This window comes from Periplaneta americana, chromosome 3 (assembly GCF_040183065.1).
Source record: "Periplaneta americana isolate PAMFEO1 chromosome 3, P.americana_PAMFEO1_priV1, whole genome shotgun sequence".
NCBI lineage: Eukaryota > Metazoa > Arthropoda > Insecta > Blattodea > Blattidae > Periplaneta > Periplaneta americana.
Genome location: NC_091119.1, coordinates 130,060,899 through 130,083,509, shown reverse-complemented (window position 1 = coordinate 130,083,509; position 22,611 = coordinate 130,060,899). Strand labels below are relative to the sequence as shown.

At 33.6% G+C, this 22,611-nt stretch overlaps 1 protein-coding gene across 3 annotated transcripts in view; it reads left to right on the top strand.

Moving 5' to 3' along the window:
- Positions 1-22,611, top strand: part of LOC138696522 (tudor domain-containing protein 3-like) — a 56,318-nt gene extending 33,707 nt beyond the window's left edge. Inside the window, exons 11-13 of one of the 3 annotated variants that reach the window (XM_069821602.1) lie at positions 2,629-2,739; positions 13,011-13,104; positions 14,344-22,611. In XM_069821602.1, coding sequence (XP_069677703.1) covers positions 2,629-2,739; positions 13,011-13,104; positions 14,344-14,477 — 339 coding nt within the window. In that variant the 3' untranslated portion in view covers positions 14,478-22,611. Of the gene's footprint in view, positions 1-2,628; positions 2,740-4,619; positions 4,919-13,010; positions 13,105-14,343 lie in introns of those variants that run through there. The other 2 variants (XM_069821605.1, XM_069821603.1) reach the window with 2 other exon arrangements.

Below are 22,611 nucleotides of genomic sequence, written 5' to 3'. Positions count from 1 at the left end.
ATATATTCAATCAAAAGATTGTATGTCATAAAATGTAATTTTAAATTAATATTATTTTATTTAATATTTCATCAGTAGCAATATGGCCACATTATAATGAAAGGAGAGATAAAAACAACAGAAGCGCACTTCTGATTCGTGATTGAATGACGTTCAACTTATATTTTGTTTCGTTTGTGGAAACTAGACATCGACAATGTTGATTTAGTGCCATCTTGCACTCTTTCATTCTAACGTTGAATATAATCAAATATGTGGAGCTTGTATGTGTCAAACTTAACGAACTTTACCAGAACAAAACATAATGCAAACGAACATTAGAATTAATAATGACAAGGCTGGAATGGGAAAGAAACCTTTGATATGAAGTATTGCATTTTGTAACAACGTGCAAAAGAAAATAAATGCAATGATAATATTTGCATTTACATTTTTTTTTTTTTTTTTTCAAACAGGTAGTGATGAACTCTAGTATATTTGCTCCCTCAAATTCAAGGCTGCCTCTTGACAAAACTTAACGGTTAATTTGATTTACGAAATTATTAATAAATTAATTTATATAGATATACATACATCATTAATGTCTATGTATGACTTGAGGCTTTCCCAGCGTTTGATGTAGAATAACCCTTCTTGAGTTCTCAGTCAGGTCAGTTGGATATTTGCTTTCGATGGCTAGCTCTGCCATCTTCATGAATAATCATTCCCTGAAGAAGATGGCAGAGCTAGCCATCAAAAGCTTGGAAGCCAATATCCAATTCACCGGGCTGAGAATCCGAGAAGAGTTATTCTACAGTAATGTCTACTTTAGAAACAGGTATAAGATGCACTATGAATTCATTCATTGGCAGTAACATTAACTCTAGCAACATGAAATACATTGGAACCATTTTGCCTGTGCATGATAGTGTAACTCCAAGACAGCTTGACGAAAGCAGAGATGTATATTGACCAGCTACTTACTCTAATTGGGAATCTTTCTTACACATTGTGGCGCCACATTCCTATTGGTTTACTTCTCGCACAATCTTAAAAGGGATCTTGTTCTCTTGATGACAAGTAACCAGAAGCTTTCCATGCATAACATAAGATAATATTTAGGTGACGTCAACTGATTTTACATAGGACTATGCATTTTTAGAATGTTATCCTATCACGCAAATTTGAAGCCTCCTCTTTGGCTTAATGTATTCAAGCTATAATTTAAATAATTACTCTAAAATAAGAAATATGCTTCAAGTGGCTGGCATTGATGTATGGTTTTTGGTATGGATGATAATAATGTATGGTTTCTGGCGAAGTTATCTTGATGTGCAGATTCACATAATTCTGACGCAAATCAAGAAATAAGGTTATTCCTCCAACACTGATTTAAAGACATTTTGCATTCAAGGAATTATAAGACTAGTTACCATGCCATTGCTACTTTCATTCATAATTTTTTCCAATAGCAGGTCTTTCACTACAAACCCACATTCTCCAATCTTTCCAATTTTCCACCTTCCTCTTAGTCTGTTCATATGATCCATATATTGTAATGTTATATATCATCTAATTTCTTCTGCCCCAAATTTCTCTCCCAGCAAACATGCCTAGCGCTCCATTCACTATGACGCATTTCGAAAATGTGTTGTAACTCCGTAATTATGAATGTAATCCCTTTAATTTATTTACATTTTTTTGTTCCAAATAACCTCAGGGATTACCTCCATTAACTGTAGGAGAACTGCGTGAATTTTGTTTGTTTTTTGTGTGTGTGTGTGTGCGTGCGTGCGTGCGTGCGCGCGCGTTTTTTTTTCTCTTCTCTCTCTCGCTCTCTCTCTCTCTCTCTCGCTCTCTCTCTCTCTCTCTCTCTCATGAATTTTTCAGAGCTGTTAGAAAAAAGTATAAGTGTGTAACCTGTAAAATAAGTTTTACTGTATTTGTCATATTCAGTTCATGTTATGTTACCGTACTGCATTTGTAGTCTAATAGGTATATTGGGCCCATAACAGTCATCTTCCACAGCTTCAATTCTTCTGAATTGTTAAGAGACAGAGTGTTCAGAGTGCAGTAGTATAAACATTTTCGTGGTTTTGTAGCACTTAAGAGCCATGTTGGCTCTCACTTTATTCACTGGTTTTCTTTTAATTGTACCTATGAGCTTTTGGCATTTATGTAACTTCATTAAAGGGTAATTTATCCACGAAATCTGTAAGATTCGAACTGACCTGCTGGAAAAGTTTCCTATGCAATATACCTCACAGAATGCACACATATGCTTGCCTTTCTGGTATTTTTGTGAGACAATTTTTGGATTATGACTCGCAATGGTTTTCCAGGTGTGGGTCCTTATTTCTCAAATTGCTTCTTATGACCACTGCTACTAATATCAGAATTTTATAACATGTAGTCGATAGTGTTTAGGTTTCAGTCATAACAATTTCATTTCATCTGATTAGAAGAGAGGAAATATGTGAGGAAAATTGAATTAGAACACTGAGTACAGTTTGTATTGGGAACCATATACAGTAATTTAAATTAAATTCCAGTTGGTCAGAATGTTGTTTATGTCTCAAAATGTGGCATGTTAAAATGAAGCAACACATTATGTGCATTCTTGATCAATTACATGTTTTGGATTTGCAGTATTACAATGCTGAGGTGACTGGTGTGTCGGAGCGTACCTGTGTTGTACGTTTCATTGAATATGGCAACTATGAAGAAGTTCTACAAGATGACTGCATCCCTTTTACTGAGGTGAGAAAATGTATTTAAGTTAATTATAAATTTAAGGATTCCAAATTATCGAACAGAAAGGAATTTATTAGAAGATTGTTATGAGCAACTTAATTGCACAATTTTCCGTACCTCAGGTAATTACCACAATTTAAATTTGATCTGAATTTCACAGTTAAACCTTTCTCTCTCTCTCTCTCTCTCTCTCTCTGTTTACGGAGGAGAGGTCTGAAGGCTTGCGTCACAACCTGAGGATTATTCTGCTTACCACTTGTTTTTGGTAGGGATGGTTGGTTAAGTCCATAGGACCACATTTCTGTAAGCATTGTGATTCACTGTTTGGTGCCATGTTATCAATTCAGTTACATAACACTCAGTTCCAGCAGAGTCCACTATTCTGTCCCTCTGAGACTTTTTCTACAGCCTCCTCAAAACGATGTCATCTGTATTCAAGTCAACAGTATTACAACCTTCATCATCGTATATTGACTGAAACTATTGAATGATGATAGATGATGTTGAAATTAATGATGACGAAATGAGTTCGAGGTCATGTGCCAAAAGTTACCCAGCAATTCTGCTTCAATTGATTGAGGACAAAATCTCAGAAAAAACTTCAACCAGCTAACTTGTCCCATCCAGGATTTGAATCTGGACCCACTTGTTTCACAGTCAGACATGCTAATCTTTACTGCACAGCAGTGGATAGTTCAAGTCTTAGTCCAGGGTGAAAATCTGTAAGGACTATAAAAACCCTTGGCATGACTTTTTTAAGACGAGGCATATAACCAGGGTTTAAGCTAGAAAATAAATAATTGCCGCAAAAATGCACAAATGAAAAATTATATTTGTGCAAATTGCTAAATGATTGTGCAATACCAAATAATTGTGCAGATAGATAAAATTAATAAAGTATGCAGAAACAAAAAGTTATGTAATTTGTTTCTTGGAGTTTTATTACTTTCGATCCATCTATCACTCTCTAGATACACACACTAGAATGTAAGTAAATCATTAGACATAGGTGTGTTCAGAATCAATTACTCCTGAATTTACATCATATTAAAATACGTTATTTTATGGGCACTCTAAACGCTGAAATTCTTTATTAATAAGCTCTTCAAGATTCATTGTTAGCAGAGTCCTAACTCTTTTTACCGAAAGGCGGTTTCTAATTCCAGTTCTTACAAGCTTCATGCAACTAAATCCTCGTTCACAATTTACAGTATGCGATGAAATTATATAAATCAATTGGAAGAAGTTGTTTACTTAACTTTCATGAATTGCACCAACTCTTTGAAATCAATTCCTGAACATCTATTGCTGAATACCTTTTTGAATGTGCCCATTCATTAGCATTTCATTTAAATTCAGATTAGTTCAAACACATCTCTGATTTCATTTTCTCCATTACCATTTTCGTTTCTGAAGTCCAATGTAGTTGTCGCATTTTTGGACATTTACATTCAAAGTTTGTTGCATTTTTAGAAGTCGAGTAGCAAAATGCGACTGTGGCATAATCTCTGGATATAACTATTCATTAATGGCCAATAAGAAACCTGTACTGAACGTAAGTAAGGGCTGCAAGTAAAATTCACTGCTGTTTCTCACGTCGAAATTCATCTCCATAAATGATCATTTCATATCATCTTATTTAGAGATAATGAATTCGGACTTAGTGGTGTCTTGACCTGTGCAATGTAGTCATTCGCCTTGCAGGCTAGCAAAGTCTAGAAAACCTTGCAAGTGGAGATTGCCAACAGGAAACGTGATGTTGTAATGAAATCCATATCAGATTTGTAGGTTTGAATAGAAGACTCCAACAAACGTAGCTTATAGACATAGATCATCAAAGGTTTTTCTAAGAAGTGATTTTTCTTTTTTTAAAAACATTGTTTCAGATTTCATGACTACCTATCAGTTGCAGTATATCTACCAGAAGTTGCTATATCTGGACAAATGGTGATTTGGAATAGAATGTATGAGGACCAGGAACTGAATGTCCTTACTTCCACTCTTTTTTATTTTTCACTTTATTTTCTAATGTGTAAATCTTTTGCATTATTATTATTATAATACTGGCAACTTGTTTTCTTAATTAGATATACATTTACCATATTGGCCTCAGTGTAATAAGACCTCAAGTTTTCAGATGTTCTGTTTCGAAAAATAAAAAAATATATCAATATAATATGATTTACACTTCAGTTTTATTTTTAAATCCAATGACTATTATTTGATTGCGTCATTTCTCCAAGCATCTCTATATATGAGCAATGTACTGAAGCTGTAGTTCTTATTGCTGCCATATACATTATTCTCGGTGCACCATGGGAGACAAAGTGTATAGCACACAAATAAAGTTCATGGAGCAAAGATGGAATGCCAGTGAGGGAAATAACTACCACCAGGTAATCTTTGTCCACCAAAAATTCCACTTGGATTTGCTGGGATTCGAAACCACGTTACCAGAGTGAAAAGAAGAGACACTACCTGTTCGGCTAATGGCACACCCTTTAAAAAGGGTCTTCTTCCTCCCTCTTATTGCCCCTCATCGTTTGAATTGGAACTTGGTTGTTCTTTAGACTGATAATTCTCCCACACAATACGAGTATCATCCTCACTGCTATCTGTGTTTAGAAACATAGCTCTTTTGACATATAACTGCGTCTTTGTATTCGGCATGGTAGGTCACCAACCACTCGGTAACTCTGTAACAATGTCCAAAGAAAGTGTTACATTAGAATCGTTTATAACTTTTGAGCAAATGAATATAGCAAAACAAAAAAATATATTATCATTTAGGCAAAGGACCCCCAAAACAGTAAACATCTGCACGAAACCAGTCGGACTTCTAAGATCAACAAGGTGGGTGGTGCAAAACATGCCTCGAAAAATTGCATTCTGGCGACCATTTTATGAGCATAGCTCCGTGAGGTCTGAACTAATTCGGACTTTTGAGGTGTTGCTCAATCGAGCATGCTGAGATCAACTAAATAAACGCAAAAAAAATGATCTAGGATAAAGTGGAGACGAACACAACAGGGGAAAAGGCATTCCAAGACGAATCAAACAAGCTCAGTATCACTGCTGGAAGTAACAAGAGATGGCAGAGAGACTACAAGAGAGTTGTAGTGCATGTGAACTCGTGGATTCTTTGGTTGTAGAGTGGTAAGACGTGTTAATATAGCCATCTATATTGGCTCAAACAGAGAATCTGGATACTGTACAACACCAGACAGATTGTATTAATCTACAAGTCCAGTCTTTAAGCATTCTCTGTAAACCATGTATCCGTCTTTAGTCTGTAAGTATACTCAGTACTTTGTCAACCATTCATTCACTCAATAAATGAAACAAATTCAAAACATTTTTCCGCCAATTTTGCCTAGAACCACCATTGCTGACAAACAGTTCTACATCCATGAACTCTCCTCACTCTACTAGTGAACCTCTGCTTTTTTTTTTTTCATTGCATAATGAAAAAAAAAAATAAAATAAAATAAAAAATTTTAAATAAAAACATAGTTATCCAATGGATTCCCAACTCATTATGGGATGAATGGTACCTAATAAGATAGTTAATATGTCAGCGAAAAAAGGAACTAAAATTAAGTCAAAACCAAGACACATTTTTCTATATCAATCTGTAAAGCATGTTATAAAAAGGAAATTAATTTCAACACATTCACCACAATTTAACCGAAAATCAAAACTAAAGATGGAAATTCTCTTTGAAAGATTCGAAATTAAATTCCTGTCCTACCTAAATCTGTTGCTGTGTTCAGATTGGTTACTGGTCGTGATTGCCTAAGTAAGCCTCTTCATAGAATTGGTTTATTAATTTTTTCATATTGCTTCATGTGCTTCAAAGAAGAAGATATAGATATGTAACACTTGGCAAGCTGTGAACCTCTTAAGTTTTTTTTGTAGACTTTACTTCAAATATTGGGAAACAAGAAAGAAGATAACTTTATTGTTAAATTCTGAGCATTAGTTACACATACACACACACACTCACTCACTCACGTTATGGTTAAATTTTTCCGAATAATTGATGTGGCTCATTTAAGTTATCCCTAAGGTTCACTGGAATATATATAATAATTAGTGTCCCAAGTCCTAGCCATGTAATTATATTTTACTTTTCATATCTTAAAAGTTTTGTATTGATTTAAGTGATATATTGCATTTCCCATTGATGACCCTCCCCTTTGTTATTTTACCATATGATAAGACATTGACATTGAACTATTTAATTGAATAGCATTGCATAATTTTAATATGAGAAGGTGTATACAGAGTTATCAATAAGTATGGAATATTCCTAATAACTACTTAAATTTTAATTTTACAAAAAAGAATTTTACACAAAAGCTGTTGGAGATAAACCATACAATATGATACCAGTGTTCGAAAAAAGTTATTCAGGCATAAAGTGTGTGACAGTAAACTTTATTTTTTAAATGACACACTATATTAAAATTTACATATTTGGAATCTCCATTAAATTTTATGTATGATTGAGTAGAAATTTTACCTGTTCACCCGTTTCATATTATCTTTTAACTGTTTATGAAATTTGTTTCATGGACTTCAAACTTAAGACAAATTAGAACGTAAAGTCATGCTGAGCAGGCCACAAAACTAAACAAAATACAGTCATTAACTAAACTTGACAACAGATGCTTCAAAGTGAGAACCATTCACAGCTAAACAATGTCCCAGTCTATCACGAAAACAGTGATAGTGTTTTGTTTTGTTTAGTTTTATGACATACAGTACTCTGCACGATTTTACATACTTATTTGTTTCAAGTTTGAAGTCATGAAACAAGTTTAAAAGACATGAAACAGGTGAATGGGTAAAATTTCTGTGCATTCATATGTAAAATTTAATTGAGAATCAGAATACGTAAATTTTAATTTAGGTGCCATTTAAAAAATAAAGTTTACTGTCACACCCTGTATGCCTGAATAATTATCTTTTATCGAACACTGGTATCATATTATATGGTTTATCTCCAACAGCTTTTGTGTAAAAACTTCTTTTTGTAAAATTAAAATTTAAGAAGCTATTAGCAATATTCCATACTTATTATTCACTCTGTATAGTCAAAAAGATATCTTTATTTTAATTGGATACTGTTTAAAGAGATTGTAAGAAGATATAGTTTTTAGAAAATTAGCACATAAAGGATTGAGAGTTAATTCTCTGTATTGGTATTCATATTATTTTGCATTTATTAAATTTGATTATTACTTCCGTGCTGGCACTATATTTTTTTATATACTGTACTTCCTAATTATTCACCTTCATTACAGCTCTGATCACATATATAACAGATTGGCCATCTCCATGTTAAAAATGGTAGCATGTGGAAGAGAACAACTACCAGGATCGCCACTGTCAATTTGTAATGACCGCTAGATGAAAGTACAGTTGCTCCATGCAATTCAAATGAGAGTTATAACATAACTTCTTGTGCAGTCGCTAGATGACAGCAAAGTGAAATTGATAAAAATTGTCATCTTCAAAGCCCATAAGTCTGATCATTGTGTTATATGTGATCTGCGGTTACAGTCAGTTTATTTCCTTGCTATCCTGTTTCAGAAAGTTATGTATAAAAATAGATTGTCATTATTTGAAGTTTAACAATATACTAGTGTTAGAGCAATTTGGGTTAAAAAAAAAAACAAATCAATAGAGAATGCAGGTTTTGGATTGGCAAATGAAGTACTGGATTCTTTAAATTCGAAATTGCATGTTGAAGGAATATTTTGTGATTTAGCTAAAGCATTTGACTATATAGATCATAACATATTCATAAACAGATAAAAGTTTTATGGTATTAAAAATGAAATGTTAGGTTGGTTTATATCTTACCTATTACACAGAAAACAACAATAAATACTTCAATAATATATGCAAAGTTACTTACTCACAATTTAAGAATATTAAATATGGAGTTCCCCAGGGGTAAGTTTTAGGTTCATTATTGTTTCTAGTTTGTATTAATGATGTGGTCTCCACCATAAATAATTTATTCCGGGTAATCTTATTTCGCATATGGTACAAGTGTGATTATCTCAAGTAAACAATATGATTACTTGTGAATGATTGGTTTAAAGTAAATAAACTAACACTTAATGTTAATCAAACCATTGTAATCATAGTTTAGTAAATGTAATAGTGCTCAGTTTTTCTTCACTGTTAGATTAAATGGATCTCAAAGAATTTATAAGCATAAAATTAGTTGGTTTGGAATGAGATATTCACTTGAATTGGAAAACATACATAGAAAATATTACTCATATATTTTGCTATATAAACACCAATAAAATGACGTATTTTGCATACTTTCATTCTATAATGAAATATGGATTAATATTCTGGGCTAATACATCTGAAGTTAAACATATTTTTGTTTTCAGACGAAAGTCCTAAGAATAATGATAGATGTGCGTAGAAGGACATAATATTTTACAATTTTAAATGCATTCCCTAATTATCTTAAGTCCCTGAAGGCCAAGAGAAAAAAATTTATAAGAGAACCAAATTTCTCCATGCACATACTTTCTACTCAACTGATGAAGTGTTTATGCTTGTAAATTAAATTAATCTGCTGTATTTACTGCGTATTAATAATTTAATTACACATATATTTGTGTACAATTTTTTATTTGTTCCACTTCTCAAAGCTACAATGCTGATGTAAGAGCTATGGCATACAGTAAATAAAATTAAATGTAAAGAACAGTTCACAAATGGCTCGTAGGTAGAGAAAGACTCCCAAGAAGCTACAATGCGTCTTCACCATCATGCCTGCAATGATTGACTGGCTGCATGCCCAGTGGGAGGCCATGCTTCTGCTGCTGAGAAGGCAAGCAAGCTCACACAACTTAACTCGTTAAAACTTACAGTAGAGCTTCATGCACAATATCTGGTCCTCTGATGATCAATATCTGTCATTCTGTGGTGCCGCATGGCCATGCAGATGAAATCAAGCCTCATCATAGAAAAAATCGATCAGGGATAAAGTTCTTCATTATTTACTTTTTCTAACACTTTACAAAAATTAAATCTGTTATTGTAATCTTGGGGCTGTAAATTATGACATGATGAAATTCTGTATGGTTTTAGTTTCAATAATTTTGTTGCCACTTCCACAGATGCTTTAGAAATCCCTGTGTGCTGTGCTAAACGTCTCGGAGACTTGTGTAGGCTACACGCTAGTGCCGCACTAATTTCGTTCAATTTTTCCTCTAAGAATACAGTGGTTTTGTCGTCTTTTTCTGACATTTACAGAACCTGTTCCCTTGAATCTATTAAATAACCTTACTATTGTTTTTCTAGAGGGTAGTGGCCTGTCAGGAAATTTACGTCTGAATTTTCGCCTCATTGAAGCACATGATTTTCTATTCTTTATGTACGTGTTGTATATGTAAATACGCTCCCTTAATGAATATCTGTTTACCATGACGAAACGATCTGTTCTTCATCTGAGCTAAATGAATAATACCAGAGGCCAAGTTACAAATAAACTGTTTCATTTATAGACGTCGTATTGTTGATATGAATGGGAATGGTCTTGATGAGCTGCATCAGCATACATGTCATCTTAGCGAAAAAAGCGCGGCCTCCCGCTAGGCATGCGGCAAGTCAATCATCGCAGGCATGATGGTGAAGATGCGCTGTATTAAGAGTTGAACATAAGCTCAACTAATAGAGCTAAAGCAAGATGCTACATCAACCTTACATATACTACTCATTTGCATGCACGCTTTCTTGACATCTTCATAAAAATCTGTTAACACAACAAAGTTCATTATCAAAATATTGCCTTTCAGTTCCTCTAACATGTCGATTGCTCTTGTCATTAGGTTTCCCAACAAATAAAAATTCTAATTGTTTATCTCGGGAAATGTAATTATTATTATTATTATTATTGTTATTATTATTATTATTATTATTATTATTATTATTATTATTATTATTATTATTATTATTGAGGAAATTAAATCTTCTACAAAATAACATGCATAACAGTGTCATGACCTCCAGATACAGGTTACAAACACAGACTACACACACTTGAACAAAATCGCAGTTCAGTGAGAGTTTCCAACCAGCACACTTGACAGTGTAGTTTGACTTCTATACCTTATTTTATTTCAAGGAGTGCAGTTCGGTGGCTCCTTTGAACACCCGCTTACAGCTTTATGACTTCCTACACAAACAACTCTGATAATTCCATCCTGTCCCCTCGTCCCAAGATTGCACAGTTGCCACAATCCTGGTGACTATCGAAGTCAGACTGACAGGATTCTTGGAATTCGGAAAAGATGCGACAACTGTGCCTCCACGTGGATTTGAGGGGAACCTGTCAATTCTTCTGAACGAGGGTTGTGATTGGTTAATAAGAAGAGAAGACAAGATTTCCGTCACAGTAAGGAAGACATTTATTTATGACAACCAATTAGTAGGGGGCAGTAGAAGGTCTGTCGGCAAAGTCCTTTCTATGAAACTGGACTCCATGAAATAAAATAAGGTATAGCTGCACTGTAACTTTTGGCTGCAGAACAGAAAGGAAGTAACTTCACTGCACTGTAGTTCTAGGGTAAACAAATTTTCTAACAGAAAAGAAGACGAAATAAGAAATTTGTGGATGTTGGAATGAAGGAAATAAACTCACTTTTAATTCTAAGCTAAATTATTAGAGAAAAAGAGATTGTGTCCTAAGTTCCTAGATTTCGGAAGCTTATTAGAGATGGCTGTAAAACAAACTAGAGATAATGCATTAATATATTTTAAATGTAAAACAAGATGCGAGTATTCAGCAGGAAATAATGAGATTTTTTACACGTTCAATATAACAAAGTGGCGACTGAATTAAGGTTATGGTGTACCAAAAAATTGTGTGTGCGTGCGTGCGTGCGTGCGTGCGCGCACATACACATACATACACGCACATACATACACAGGACGTTCATTTCAGAACTTCCCAGTCTAAGTAACTAATTACATAAATTGAATTCAATTTAAACAAAAAGCACTTCAGTTTAGTTATTGAGAGGAAAGTCTGAAACCAGGCTTAATTGCATTTTAGATTTCTCCCTTCACCCCCAGCCACCCACACTTTGAAATTTCAAATGGCACCCCTATTTTTATATTTAAATATGAAAGAGTATTCAATTGTTTATACACTTAATTTGTTTTTGCATTTTTGGTTTTCTATCGTCACCTGGCAACCTGGATTGTTGTTATTGTTATTTAGAGCTGAAGAGAATAAAGCTACAAAAACTTATTGAGCATTTCATGTAATAGTTCTGTTTGTGTATTAAATTATTTTAAAGTGGTGTATACCCTTTAAGAGAGAACATAGATCACCCTTATTGATTAAATTTAGGAAATTACACAAAATAAGCTGTGTTTTCATCTTACAATCAACTGATAATAACAAAAATACAGGTTGCCAGGTAGCGATAGAAAACCAAAAGATGCGAAAACAAATGAATGAGGTGTATAAACAATTGAATGCTCTTTCATATTTAAGTATAAAAATATAGGAGTGCCATTTGAAATTTCAAAATGGGGGGAGGCTGGGGGTGAGGGGTGAAATCTAAAATGCAATTAAGCCTGGTTTCAGACTTCCCCCTCAATATCTAAATTGACGTTTTTTTTTTTTTTTTTTTTTTTTTTTTTTTTTTATATTGAATTCAGTTTAAGTAATTAGTTATTTAGACTGGGAAGTTTTGAAATGAAAGCTCTGTATAATACCGCACATATTGACATGTTGCCAGTTGCGTCTCTGCCTACTTTTTGGCAATTAAGATAGGGTGAAGAATCCTGTTCTGAGGTTGGGGCACACATTAGGTCAGATTCTGTTAGCCCTGTATAATAGAATGGCATAATTATGAGTATGGAAGTAGACAGGTTGAAGATGAAGGTGATGACAGTGAAATGAACCCAGGGTCCAGCGCCAAAAGTTACTCAGCTCTTAATGGGTTGAGGGGAAAGGCCCAGAAAAAACCTCAACCAGGCAACTTGTCCCAACCTGAATTCGATATTGAGCCCACTAGTTTCACAGTCAGGCACACTGACCACTGCTCCGAAGTGGTGGAATAACATTTTATTTGTTAAATGGCCCTTTTTTGTGTTAAATTTATTTCTTTTTCTGACAGAACACACATTCTAAAGCAGATTAATGATTGTGATTTTGAAAGTAAATTAAAAATAACATTAGCTTCTCTTAATGTGTCAGTGTGTTTACATGTCTCTGTACTTCGCAGGATGGACTAGGACATAGCATTCAGTCATCCAGTGCCTTTCTCAACTCCACTGACTCTTTACAATCACAGTCATATAACCAGAATCATTTCTCAGGTAAGATGTGTCATAGTCATTGTAGATTGTGATCTTTGCCTAGTAATTGTAGGATGGTCATAAGAATGTTACATTGGTCATTTGCTGTGTCTGCAAGATACATGCAATAGAAAATGTAACTCGTCGTTTTCTTCATCTTCACCACCAGTTGTTCTTGGTGATTTAGTGGCCATCATGCTAGCCATTGGATCAGAGGTCCATGGATTCAGACATGATGAAGGGTAAAGGAATTTTAAGAGTTATAAAAGTTTTTGTTTGCAAGTAACAGAATCTTTTTCCCTGAGCTCCACGCAAAAAAAATGATAATCTTTTTTTTTTTGCCCAAGTTTCTTGTTGTGTTGACAGATGTTTCCTTTTTCATTTAACGGTGCCTTATCAACTGCTGGCTTATTTAGAGTTGATGGAATTGATGTTAGCGAGATGGTATTTGACAACATGATGCTAATGCCATATGTTTAAATGTGTTTTCCTGACGTTCACCTTATAGTTGGGGAAACCTCGGATAAACCTATATAGGTACTCAGTCCAAGTGAGAATCAAACCCATGCCCGAGCATAGCTGTGGATCAGTAGGAAAATTTACTACTGTCTGTACTATCCCAGTGATGATAAATGCCTTTTTAGGTTATTTTAGACTACAAAAGTTTCTAATGATCGAATTAAAAAAATAAATCGAAAAATCTGTTACTCTGGGCCCGCCAGATGTTGCAGTGTGTCGATATGCAGGATATGAATGAAAAACTAGCCATGTGGACCCACGTGCTTTTTGTGTGCATAACGTTCACATAAGTCAAGTCAAGCGATGTTTTCAGTATTGATTGTAGCATAAGCCTAACCCTTATCGCCTATCCACTCACTGCGACTTTTCTTGGCACACCCATAGTAGGCTACTAGCATTGTTGCTAATATAAAGAAGAGTGGTTTGAGTTAATGGTAATTGGTCCATTTTTGTTGAAGTGATCAGGGCATATCTAACTCGCCTAAAGATCTAATAATAATACGTCAAGAATTTAGACCAAATGATTTTCATTGAAGTGAAGGAAATGAAAATTAAAACTTGTTTATATTGTACCTTCTCCACTGTACTTTATCAGCATTACACCAGGAATTTGTTCAGGATTTAACAATATAAAGTCGCAAGTGTAAATGGAGAAATATATAACATGTAACTTAATTACAAACTAGGTGCAACCACATATTATATTATATTCCAAACTGAACACATCTCAATTATTTGCAGGTATTCTAGAGTTCCGGAGAGGTGGAACAAGACCGTACATAAAGAGTGGAGGTGGAGAAGGTGCAGGTAACAGGGATCGCAGACCTCCACGCATCCAGCAACAGATGTATGTCCCTCCAGCACAACGGAAATAACAGGGTGAAGGTGTGGGCTTGATAGACTTGCTGTACTTCGGTGCTCACATGCATCTATATGGGACTGTCTTATAGGATATTTATATCCACGTGTTCAGCGCAATCCTATTGAAATTTAGATTTCTACTGTGAAATTGTAAAGAAAAAGCCAATTGGCTGTTGTTGACATACATTGAGCACAGATATATACTGAAAATATTATGTAAAAAGTATTGTAAACATTATATTTGCCTTCACTTTTTATGTCTCGTAAGGTTTGTTAGTGATCAGTTGCGTGAACTAAATATTTATACTGCACTTTTAAGTACAATATTTAACAATGTAATGGATAGATTTAATTTGAGTGCAGAAGAACTAATTTTGTTATTAAGTATTATTATTATTATTATTATTATTATTATTATTATTATTATTATTATCATCATCATCATGATCATCATCATTTACTATTACAACTACTACTACTGTTATCACCATCATCATAGGCATCATCACCACTATTACCATTAGTACTATTACTCAGAGGTGCTTTGTGGTTTTGAATGTGTATATGGGAATTCAGTAAATCAGTACCCTAATCCCAACGATGTATTCAATAACCAGTAAAGATCTTGTATGCAGGATATAATTTACAACAGTGATAAAGAAAAGAATACATTGTAAAGATAAACTATACAGTAATATTATTTTATATGACATTGATGTAAGTTGGGCTCTTATTGGGGTTATAAACCTTAGAAACCCTTAAAAAAATAGCCTCCCTTCCCATTATTTTTCGTTTATTTTTCAAATTATAATATAATCTGGACAATTGGTGGATATAAATTTAATACATCTGTTTTCCATTGTGGACTATCATTTCAATCTCCTGGATCCCTGATTACCCCATTTACTTAGTGTTGTAATACAGAATTCTCGTAGCCTTTTGTATAATTGTATTATAGATATAATGAATTTATATATTTCGAGATAATACAGCATAGAAACAATCTGGTAAACAAGAAAATACTCATAATTATGGCTGACGTAAATATCAATTGAAATTACTCCATGAAATTTATTATTTATGTGAACCCAACATACTTTCCTTTCTGATTGTTGCTTGCAGGTACAAACTGCATTCTGTGCCTTTGTTGGGTAGGTCCTACCAAGACTGCTTATTCATACATAAAAAGGAACTGAATTTAAGAATATCTAATACTCTTGGACAACTTTCAGCCTTAACTCTTATATTTTCAGTGAAGCATAGTCTCTGATGATCGTGGTAGCTGAATACAGTTTTCAAACCTTTACCTCACCCGATATGGTCTTTATGTACTCCTATGTTAGTAAATATATGACATTTGTTTAAATGACCAATACCTTGGATGAAACTCGTCAAATCTGTGTGTTGCGATTTGTGCAGAATTGTTTCTCAGGACAGGATGTAATGTCTACCTACCCGCACAATGTTTGTCCTAAATCTATTGCTGTTTCAGAGCAGAGAAGTGCTAATGCAGTGTTTCAGATGTCAGACACTCTTCTTAGATTATTCAGTTTGATTTTGTACTCATAGCAGTCAGTTGATCCTATTACACATAATTTTTTCATTTATATTTCTAGTATATATTATGATGATGAAAATTAACAGGTACTTTATACTGTTCGTGCACAAGTTTAAGTTATTTTAACCTGGCTTGGAATATGTGTAGCTACTGTCTGTCTTTACCTTAGAGAAGTGTACGATTGAGCCTAAAGTGTACATTATTCCTATATTCTTTCTTTGAGTTGCACATCATCGTTTATAATACTTATTCTGGGAAGCTGTACTAGGAATCATTTGTATCTTCTTCTGTATTACACATATTTTCCTTTAGAAACATTTTTAACAATGTCCAAAGGAGATTTGAGTGTGTATATAGAAGTTTATTATTTCTTATTTAAAATTCATTATCAATATTACAGACTGTGTTATCATAGTACAAACTGTGTGCTTACTGTATTTGATAAATGAACAAGTCATTTGGTTCGAAAAAATAAATATTGAAGAAATGATAGCTACATCTTTTCTCTAATTTCCAATACTAGTATTAGTATTAGTATTCATCACATAGCATAGAAGGTCATGCTTTATTCAGAGGAGGAATGATACATGCATCAGTCTTCTTAAAATACATGAAATGCTATGTATCAAATTCCTGCTGTAAGCTTCGTCCATTTATTACAGGTATAAAACCTATCTATTAACTTCGGATATATAATATGTACAGTTATAAGGTCTGTAATACAATCGACTTTTTTCATGACATGATTCAGGTACTGACGGTGATAGCTGTAGAGATTATTATTGGAGAATCATTAGGGTTATTCAGAAGTCTTCTTCTGCCCCAAACTCTTCTCCCATTCACCATTCTTTCCAGTGCATCCTTCAGAAAGCAGTTTCTTGTCAGCCAGTGACCCAACCAATTCCTTTTTCTCCTTCTGATCATTTTCATCATCATTCTTTCTTCACCCACTCTTTCCAACACAACTTCATTTCTTATTCTGTCTGTCCACTTCACTTGCTCCATTCTTCTCCATATTCACATTTCAAATGCTTGTATTCTTTTCTCTTCACTTCGTCGTAATGTCCATGTTTCTGCCCTTGCAATTCCACACTCCACACAAAGCACTTCACTAGTCTCTTCCTTAGTTTTGTTTTCCAGAGGCTCGCAGAAGATGGTCCTTTTTCTATTAAAAGCTTCCTTTGCCATTGCTATCCTCCTTTTGACTTCCTGGCTGCAGCTCATGTTACTGCTTTTAGTACACCCCAAGTATTTGAAGCTGTCCACTTGTTCTACTGCCTCATTTAGAATTCCTAAGTTTACCTTCTTTATTTTTTTTTCCTATGACCATGGTCTTCGTCTTGTTTGCATTTATCTTCATTCCATACTGCTCACAGCTGTCATTTAGCTCCAGTAGCATATCCCTTAGTATCATCTCCTCTTCTGCTAACAACGCCATATCATCAGCAAATCTTATACACTTTATTCTTCTTCCTCCTACTTTTAACCCTCCCATGTTCTGAAAACAGTTCTTCACCAAATCCTCCAAATAGATGTTGAATAGGGTAGATGATAAAGAGCATCCTTGTCGTACTCCTCTCCCCATTTCACTCTCTTCAGACATTTCTTCTCCTATCCTGACTTTGACTCGTTGTTGCATATTTAGGTTACTGAACACCCTCCTCTCTTTCCAATTCACACTTATTTTCTTCAGGATGTCCATCAGTTTGTTCCAATCCACTCTGTCAAACGTCTTTTCTAGGACCACAAATACTATGTACACTTCTTTATTCTTTTCTAGATATCTTTCTGTTGTCAAAAATGGACAAGAAATTACGAGTGCGCAAAAGACGAAAAAAACACGAAGTTGCTGTGGCTGTTTCTGTCAGTTGTTTTCCACCATATCTCATAACATAAATTTTAATTTGTTCGAGTCTGAATGATGAGTGTGAGTTTTGTAAACTACAAATAAAAAAAAACTGCGTGTTATAATAACTTAAATACTATAAAATATGTGTGCATTGTTAAGATGTGGCCGGCATTGAAATTTCTGGATATTCTAAGCTGCCCATTCTTGTCTCCGCACGTGCTAGCTTCAGTTAATCAGTTATGTGCCAGTGGGAGAATCAATTCAGAGAGGGAAGAGAAGTATGTGCAGAGGGAAGAAATGGAACATTCTAAACAATGAGAGTCCAGATCCAAAGTTGTGACGAAAATGAATACAACTACCCTAACATCCCTTCACACTGAAAATATTTTGACAGTAGACTCAACCTGATATGACGAGAAGATTACCGATTGGTTTTTTTAATTCCAATGAGTGGAAGAAAGAGGAAGTGTGTTTGTAACTGACTTTTTTTTTTTTTAAATAATCACATGTTGTTAATTATTAATGCTATTTCAGATGTAATTAAATGCCATTTCTGTTATACGTTTTTTTTCTTCAGACCCCCATAAAAAAAGTATAATTGAAGTTTTACTCTATATTGCTTTTCTTGTTTCTATTTGAATTCTTCTGTAAGTCGTCTTCTATGACTCTTTCCTCTCATGCCCACTTGCCTTGATCTTCTCCTTCTGTTGAAAGGTTTTTCGTTTCATTATCCTTTTTATACATTGCCTTCTTTCATTTGTTTGCATATGCAAGCTAATATGAAAAGTTCTTAGTGTAGATATGACGAAATATTTATATGAGAATTGTTATATTGTACATTTCAATGTAGTGACCTTGCAAGGTTACACATTTATACCATTGATGGGGCAGAACTATGACAGTTAAAACAAAAAAGCCTGCTGTAAAACAGGATGTACACCGCATCTTTTACATTCTCATCTTTTCGAAATTTTACGTGCCATAACATTGTCTTCTTGCCAACACAAATATTTATAGGATTAGTACAATGAAACTGAGAAATGTTGACATTGAGTCAACAATGATACCGTGTAAATATTGAACAAAACAGAGATAAAAGAACTTTGGGGGTGTACCATTGAGTAAGAATATGAACTTTTAAACCATCCCTCGCATTCCAGCTACTTCTTTGCAATGTTATAGATTTTATCTGTTTGTTACTTACATTCTGTTTCTAGTTATTTAATTTTTTACTCTCTTCGTGTATTTCTACCAAGGTTTTGCACATTATTAACTGAAAAATTTACAATTGCCTGATATGAGTACATGTAATTTTTATTACTGATCCTTCCTATGATTCACTATTTATATTTTGTTAGGAGCAATCAACTGGCTGCTATGGATCAAATTCAAATACAGAGACACTGAGTAAGCTTGATGGTGTCGTGAGAATGGTTTATAAAACAGATCCTCCTAAATTTTCCATCCTATTACCCTTTCCCCCAAAATGAATTGAGATGATGTTAAAAAGTTGAAATTCTTTAAATGAATGGGAATAGTGCTGTAGTATAGTATATATACAGGGTGAAAAGTAATTAAACCAACAAACTCCAGGGGAGGTTGTATGGGACACCAAAACAAACAGTATTCTGTGAGGTATTATTGCGCGAGGTCTTAATGTAACACAAACCATTGCCCTGCTTTATTGCTTGAGTCTCTTATAAGATTTTGCACACTAAAATCACTGTAAAAGATGTTCAAAAGTACGTCCATTGGCCTGTACACAAAGGTTACATCGGCAGGACATGGATTGTCTAACACAGTGAAAGATTTAAGGATTATTGTTTATTTCCCCTGCTGCAGCAAACATCTGGACTACCAGATCATCATCTGATTCAATTGGGGTTGCACATCTGTCCCCACACAAAAAAAAATAACAGAGTGGTCAAATCAGGAGATCGAGGAGGCCAAAGTATAGGACCACCTCTGCCAATCCACTTCCCTGGAAATTGTTCAGGTAGTCAGGCAAATGTGAATTTATAGAGTAGTCATGAACTGAAGAATGCATACGTCCTCTGCCTGTTTAATAAAGCCTCTGAAGAAAATATGTTAGAAAAAACCATTTGTTTTGGTGTCCCATACAACCTCCCGCAGTTTGTCAGTTTAATTATTTTTCACCTTGTATATATACATACACACACAAAATGAATGATTCAAGAGGGATGTAACAACAAGCAAAATGCCCAGTGCCAACTTACCTTTCCCTTTCTCCTAATCTTATCTACAATTCGCATTTTATATATTAATATACCAATCACAAGACCTATGCAGTTTGGAAACAGCTAAATCAGTATTCTGAATGTGAAGTTATTACAGCTCAGTGAGTCACAATACAAAGAAGGAACATATATTATATTAATATTTATCAAGTGCTATTTATTGTGTGTAAACTTAGAGTTTTGTTTGGTTGCTAATCTCTCTCACTCATATAGTCTTCCCAAATAAAGTAGAAATTTAATTAAATATAATGCTTTTATTTATTTATTAATTTATTTTTGTTAACTTACTACATACATTTTAGTAGAAAATTCTAAGCATTAAATTTGAGGTTTTGCTTCAATTATGAGAATAATAAATACTCAGTAGTTAATTTTGAATTACAGCTGTTAATGAAAAAAAAGTGTTCTCTGTAGCATAAATGTGATCATGGTGATTGAAGTTCATAAAATATCTTCGACTGCAATAAAATTAAGTTTTGGAAACAGTAACCAAGGATAGGAAGAAATTAATTTCTTAGTAGCAAGAGCTCATGATCTTTATGTGAGATAAACATAGAAAGATTAAACGCAAAAAAGAGAATGGACTTTTGACTACATTTCGTAATAATATTTCAAAATAACGTGATTATTCAAAACCTAGAAAAGAGCTGAACAAAACTCCTTAATTCACAGAAATTTGAAAGCAGGTCCAAATTTTGCTGAGGATCTTTCATTTCTTCAACTATTTCATGAACAGCCGTAGTATATTGAAGCAAAGCAGTTTGTAAATGAAAAGATGTTTATAATTTCGTTGTATTCATAACATCTTTTCAACTATGACAAAATGAATGAAGGTATGAATGAGAAAATAGGTACAGCGTAATCATTCACCATGTGGTCTGCCAGTAACTGTTTTCTTGAAAGTTTGTAGGAGATGATCAAGAAAAATTTTGCATAAATAAATATAAGAGCATTCAGCTTTTTCATTTTAGCTTCGATTGTTTTTCTATTAGGAATTTCATTGGAAAATTACAAATCCATAACAGCAAATTATTAAAACTTGGATAAATGTCATTCTAATACATGTTTTACAGACTATGTAAGTATCAGTTCTGCAGACTTCATATCTTAGAGGGCCCCTAATAGTAAAAAAGTTTTAAAATAGAATCGAAATGAGAAATCAAATACCACTTGTGTCCTTTGAATTGAGGTCCTCAAAATACTAACTTTATTCTGTAATAAATGACACAGGCCTGCAAAATTAAGGGTCATAAAGACTTTTCTAAAAATGTATGCTACATTTATGGTTTCTTGGGCTGCTGAACCCAAAACTGAGTTCAGATTATCAGTCCCCTAACTGCCCATTGTGTAATTCAAATCAAGAAATGGATTCGGAACACCTCAAAATCTGTGCTTCAGTGGCTGACCATGACAATATCTTTGAAAAATATTGAAGTGCAAGAGGTCAGATGACTTTATAGTCAAACGCCTGGCATTAGAAAACAACAACATATATTTTTTTTAGGAGTTAAAAAATATATTCTTTCGTTTAAAGCAACATTACTCATAAAACACAAATTTTCTTTTCTGAAGAAATATAACAGACTTGTATTATGTATGTTTTTGCGGGGAAAATAGAGAAGGAAGAGATTAAATTATTTATCATTAATGCCCACATATAGCTAAATCACTGTACCGTAAATACAGTGTACTGCCTTTTGTTATAGAAATAATAATCTGACATTCACACAGTACAGTCTTTGATGTTGAAATATACTTATACATAAAAAATATTGTTTTGTGTAATAGCACATTAATTTAAGCTAATCGTGACAATAGTAATCACTGACTTGAAAACCCAATACTATGCATGCTCTGAGTAATGAATAGGAATAAATATGATTTAGTACAAAATTCAGTAACATGATTACTTTTATCGATTTGAATAGAGATTTATGTTCTATGAAGTTCTTGACAATGCTTTATTCGCAATTTACACATTTATTTTTATTGTTAATCCATTCTATAAAACAATTTCAGTTGTTACAGGTCTCTTCAGTATAACTTTTGAAATGAATTAAAATTGAATAACGCCAAGTATTTCTGGGGAATTTGTTGAGAACTTGCATACAATTTGTAACACAGTACCATTGTAAGAGAAGAAGAATAAGTACCATATTCGTTTGTACTATCAAAATGAGTAAAAAATAAGTGTCATGTTTATTTGTAATATTTGATCTATGCTCTTTGTTGTAAGTTGGTATATTTTCTCTTTAAGAAAATTAATTCATTTTGTCATAGTTCTGTGTGTATTTTTTAAGGTTTTCTCTAATATATGTTATGGGACTATCTGCTTCTTTTGGGAACCGTATAATCAGATTTGTTGTTTATTTTCAGTGATGTAAAATAGGCAAGCTTCTAGCATTTGATTAACCATATTATTTAATGCTCTGGAAATTTATACTTTCTTTATATTAAAATAAAATATGTATATATTTAACAAA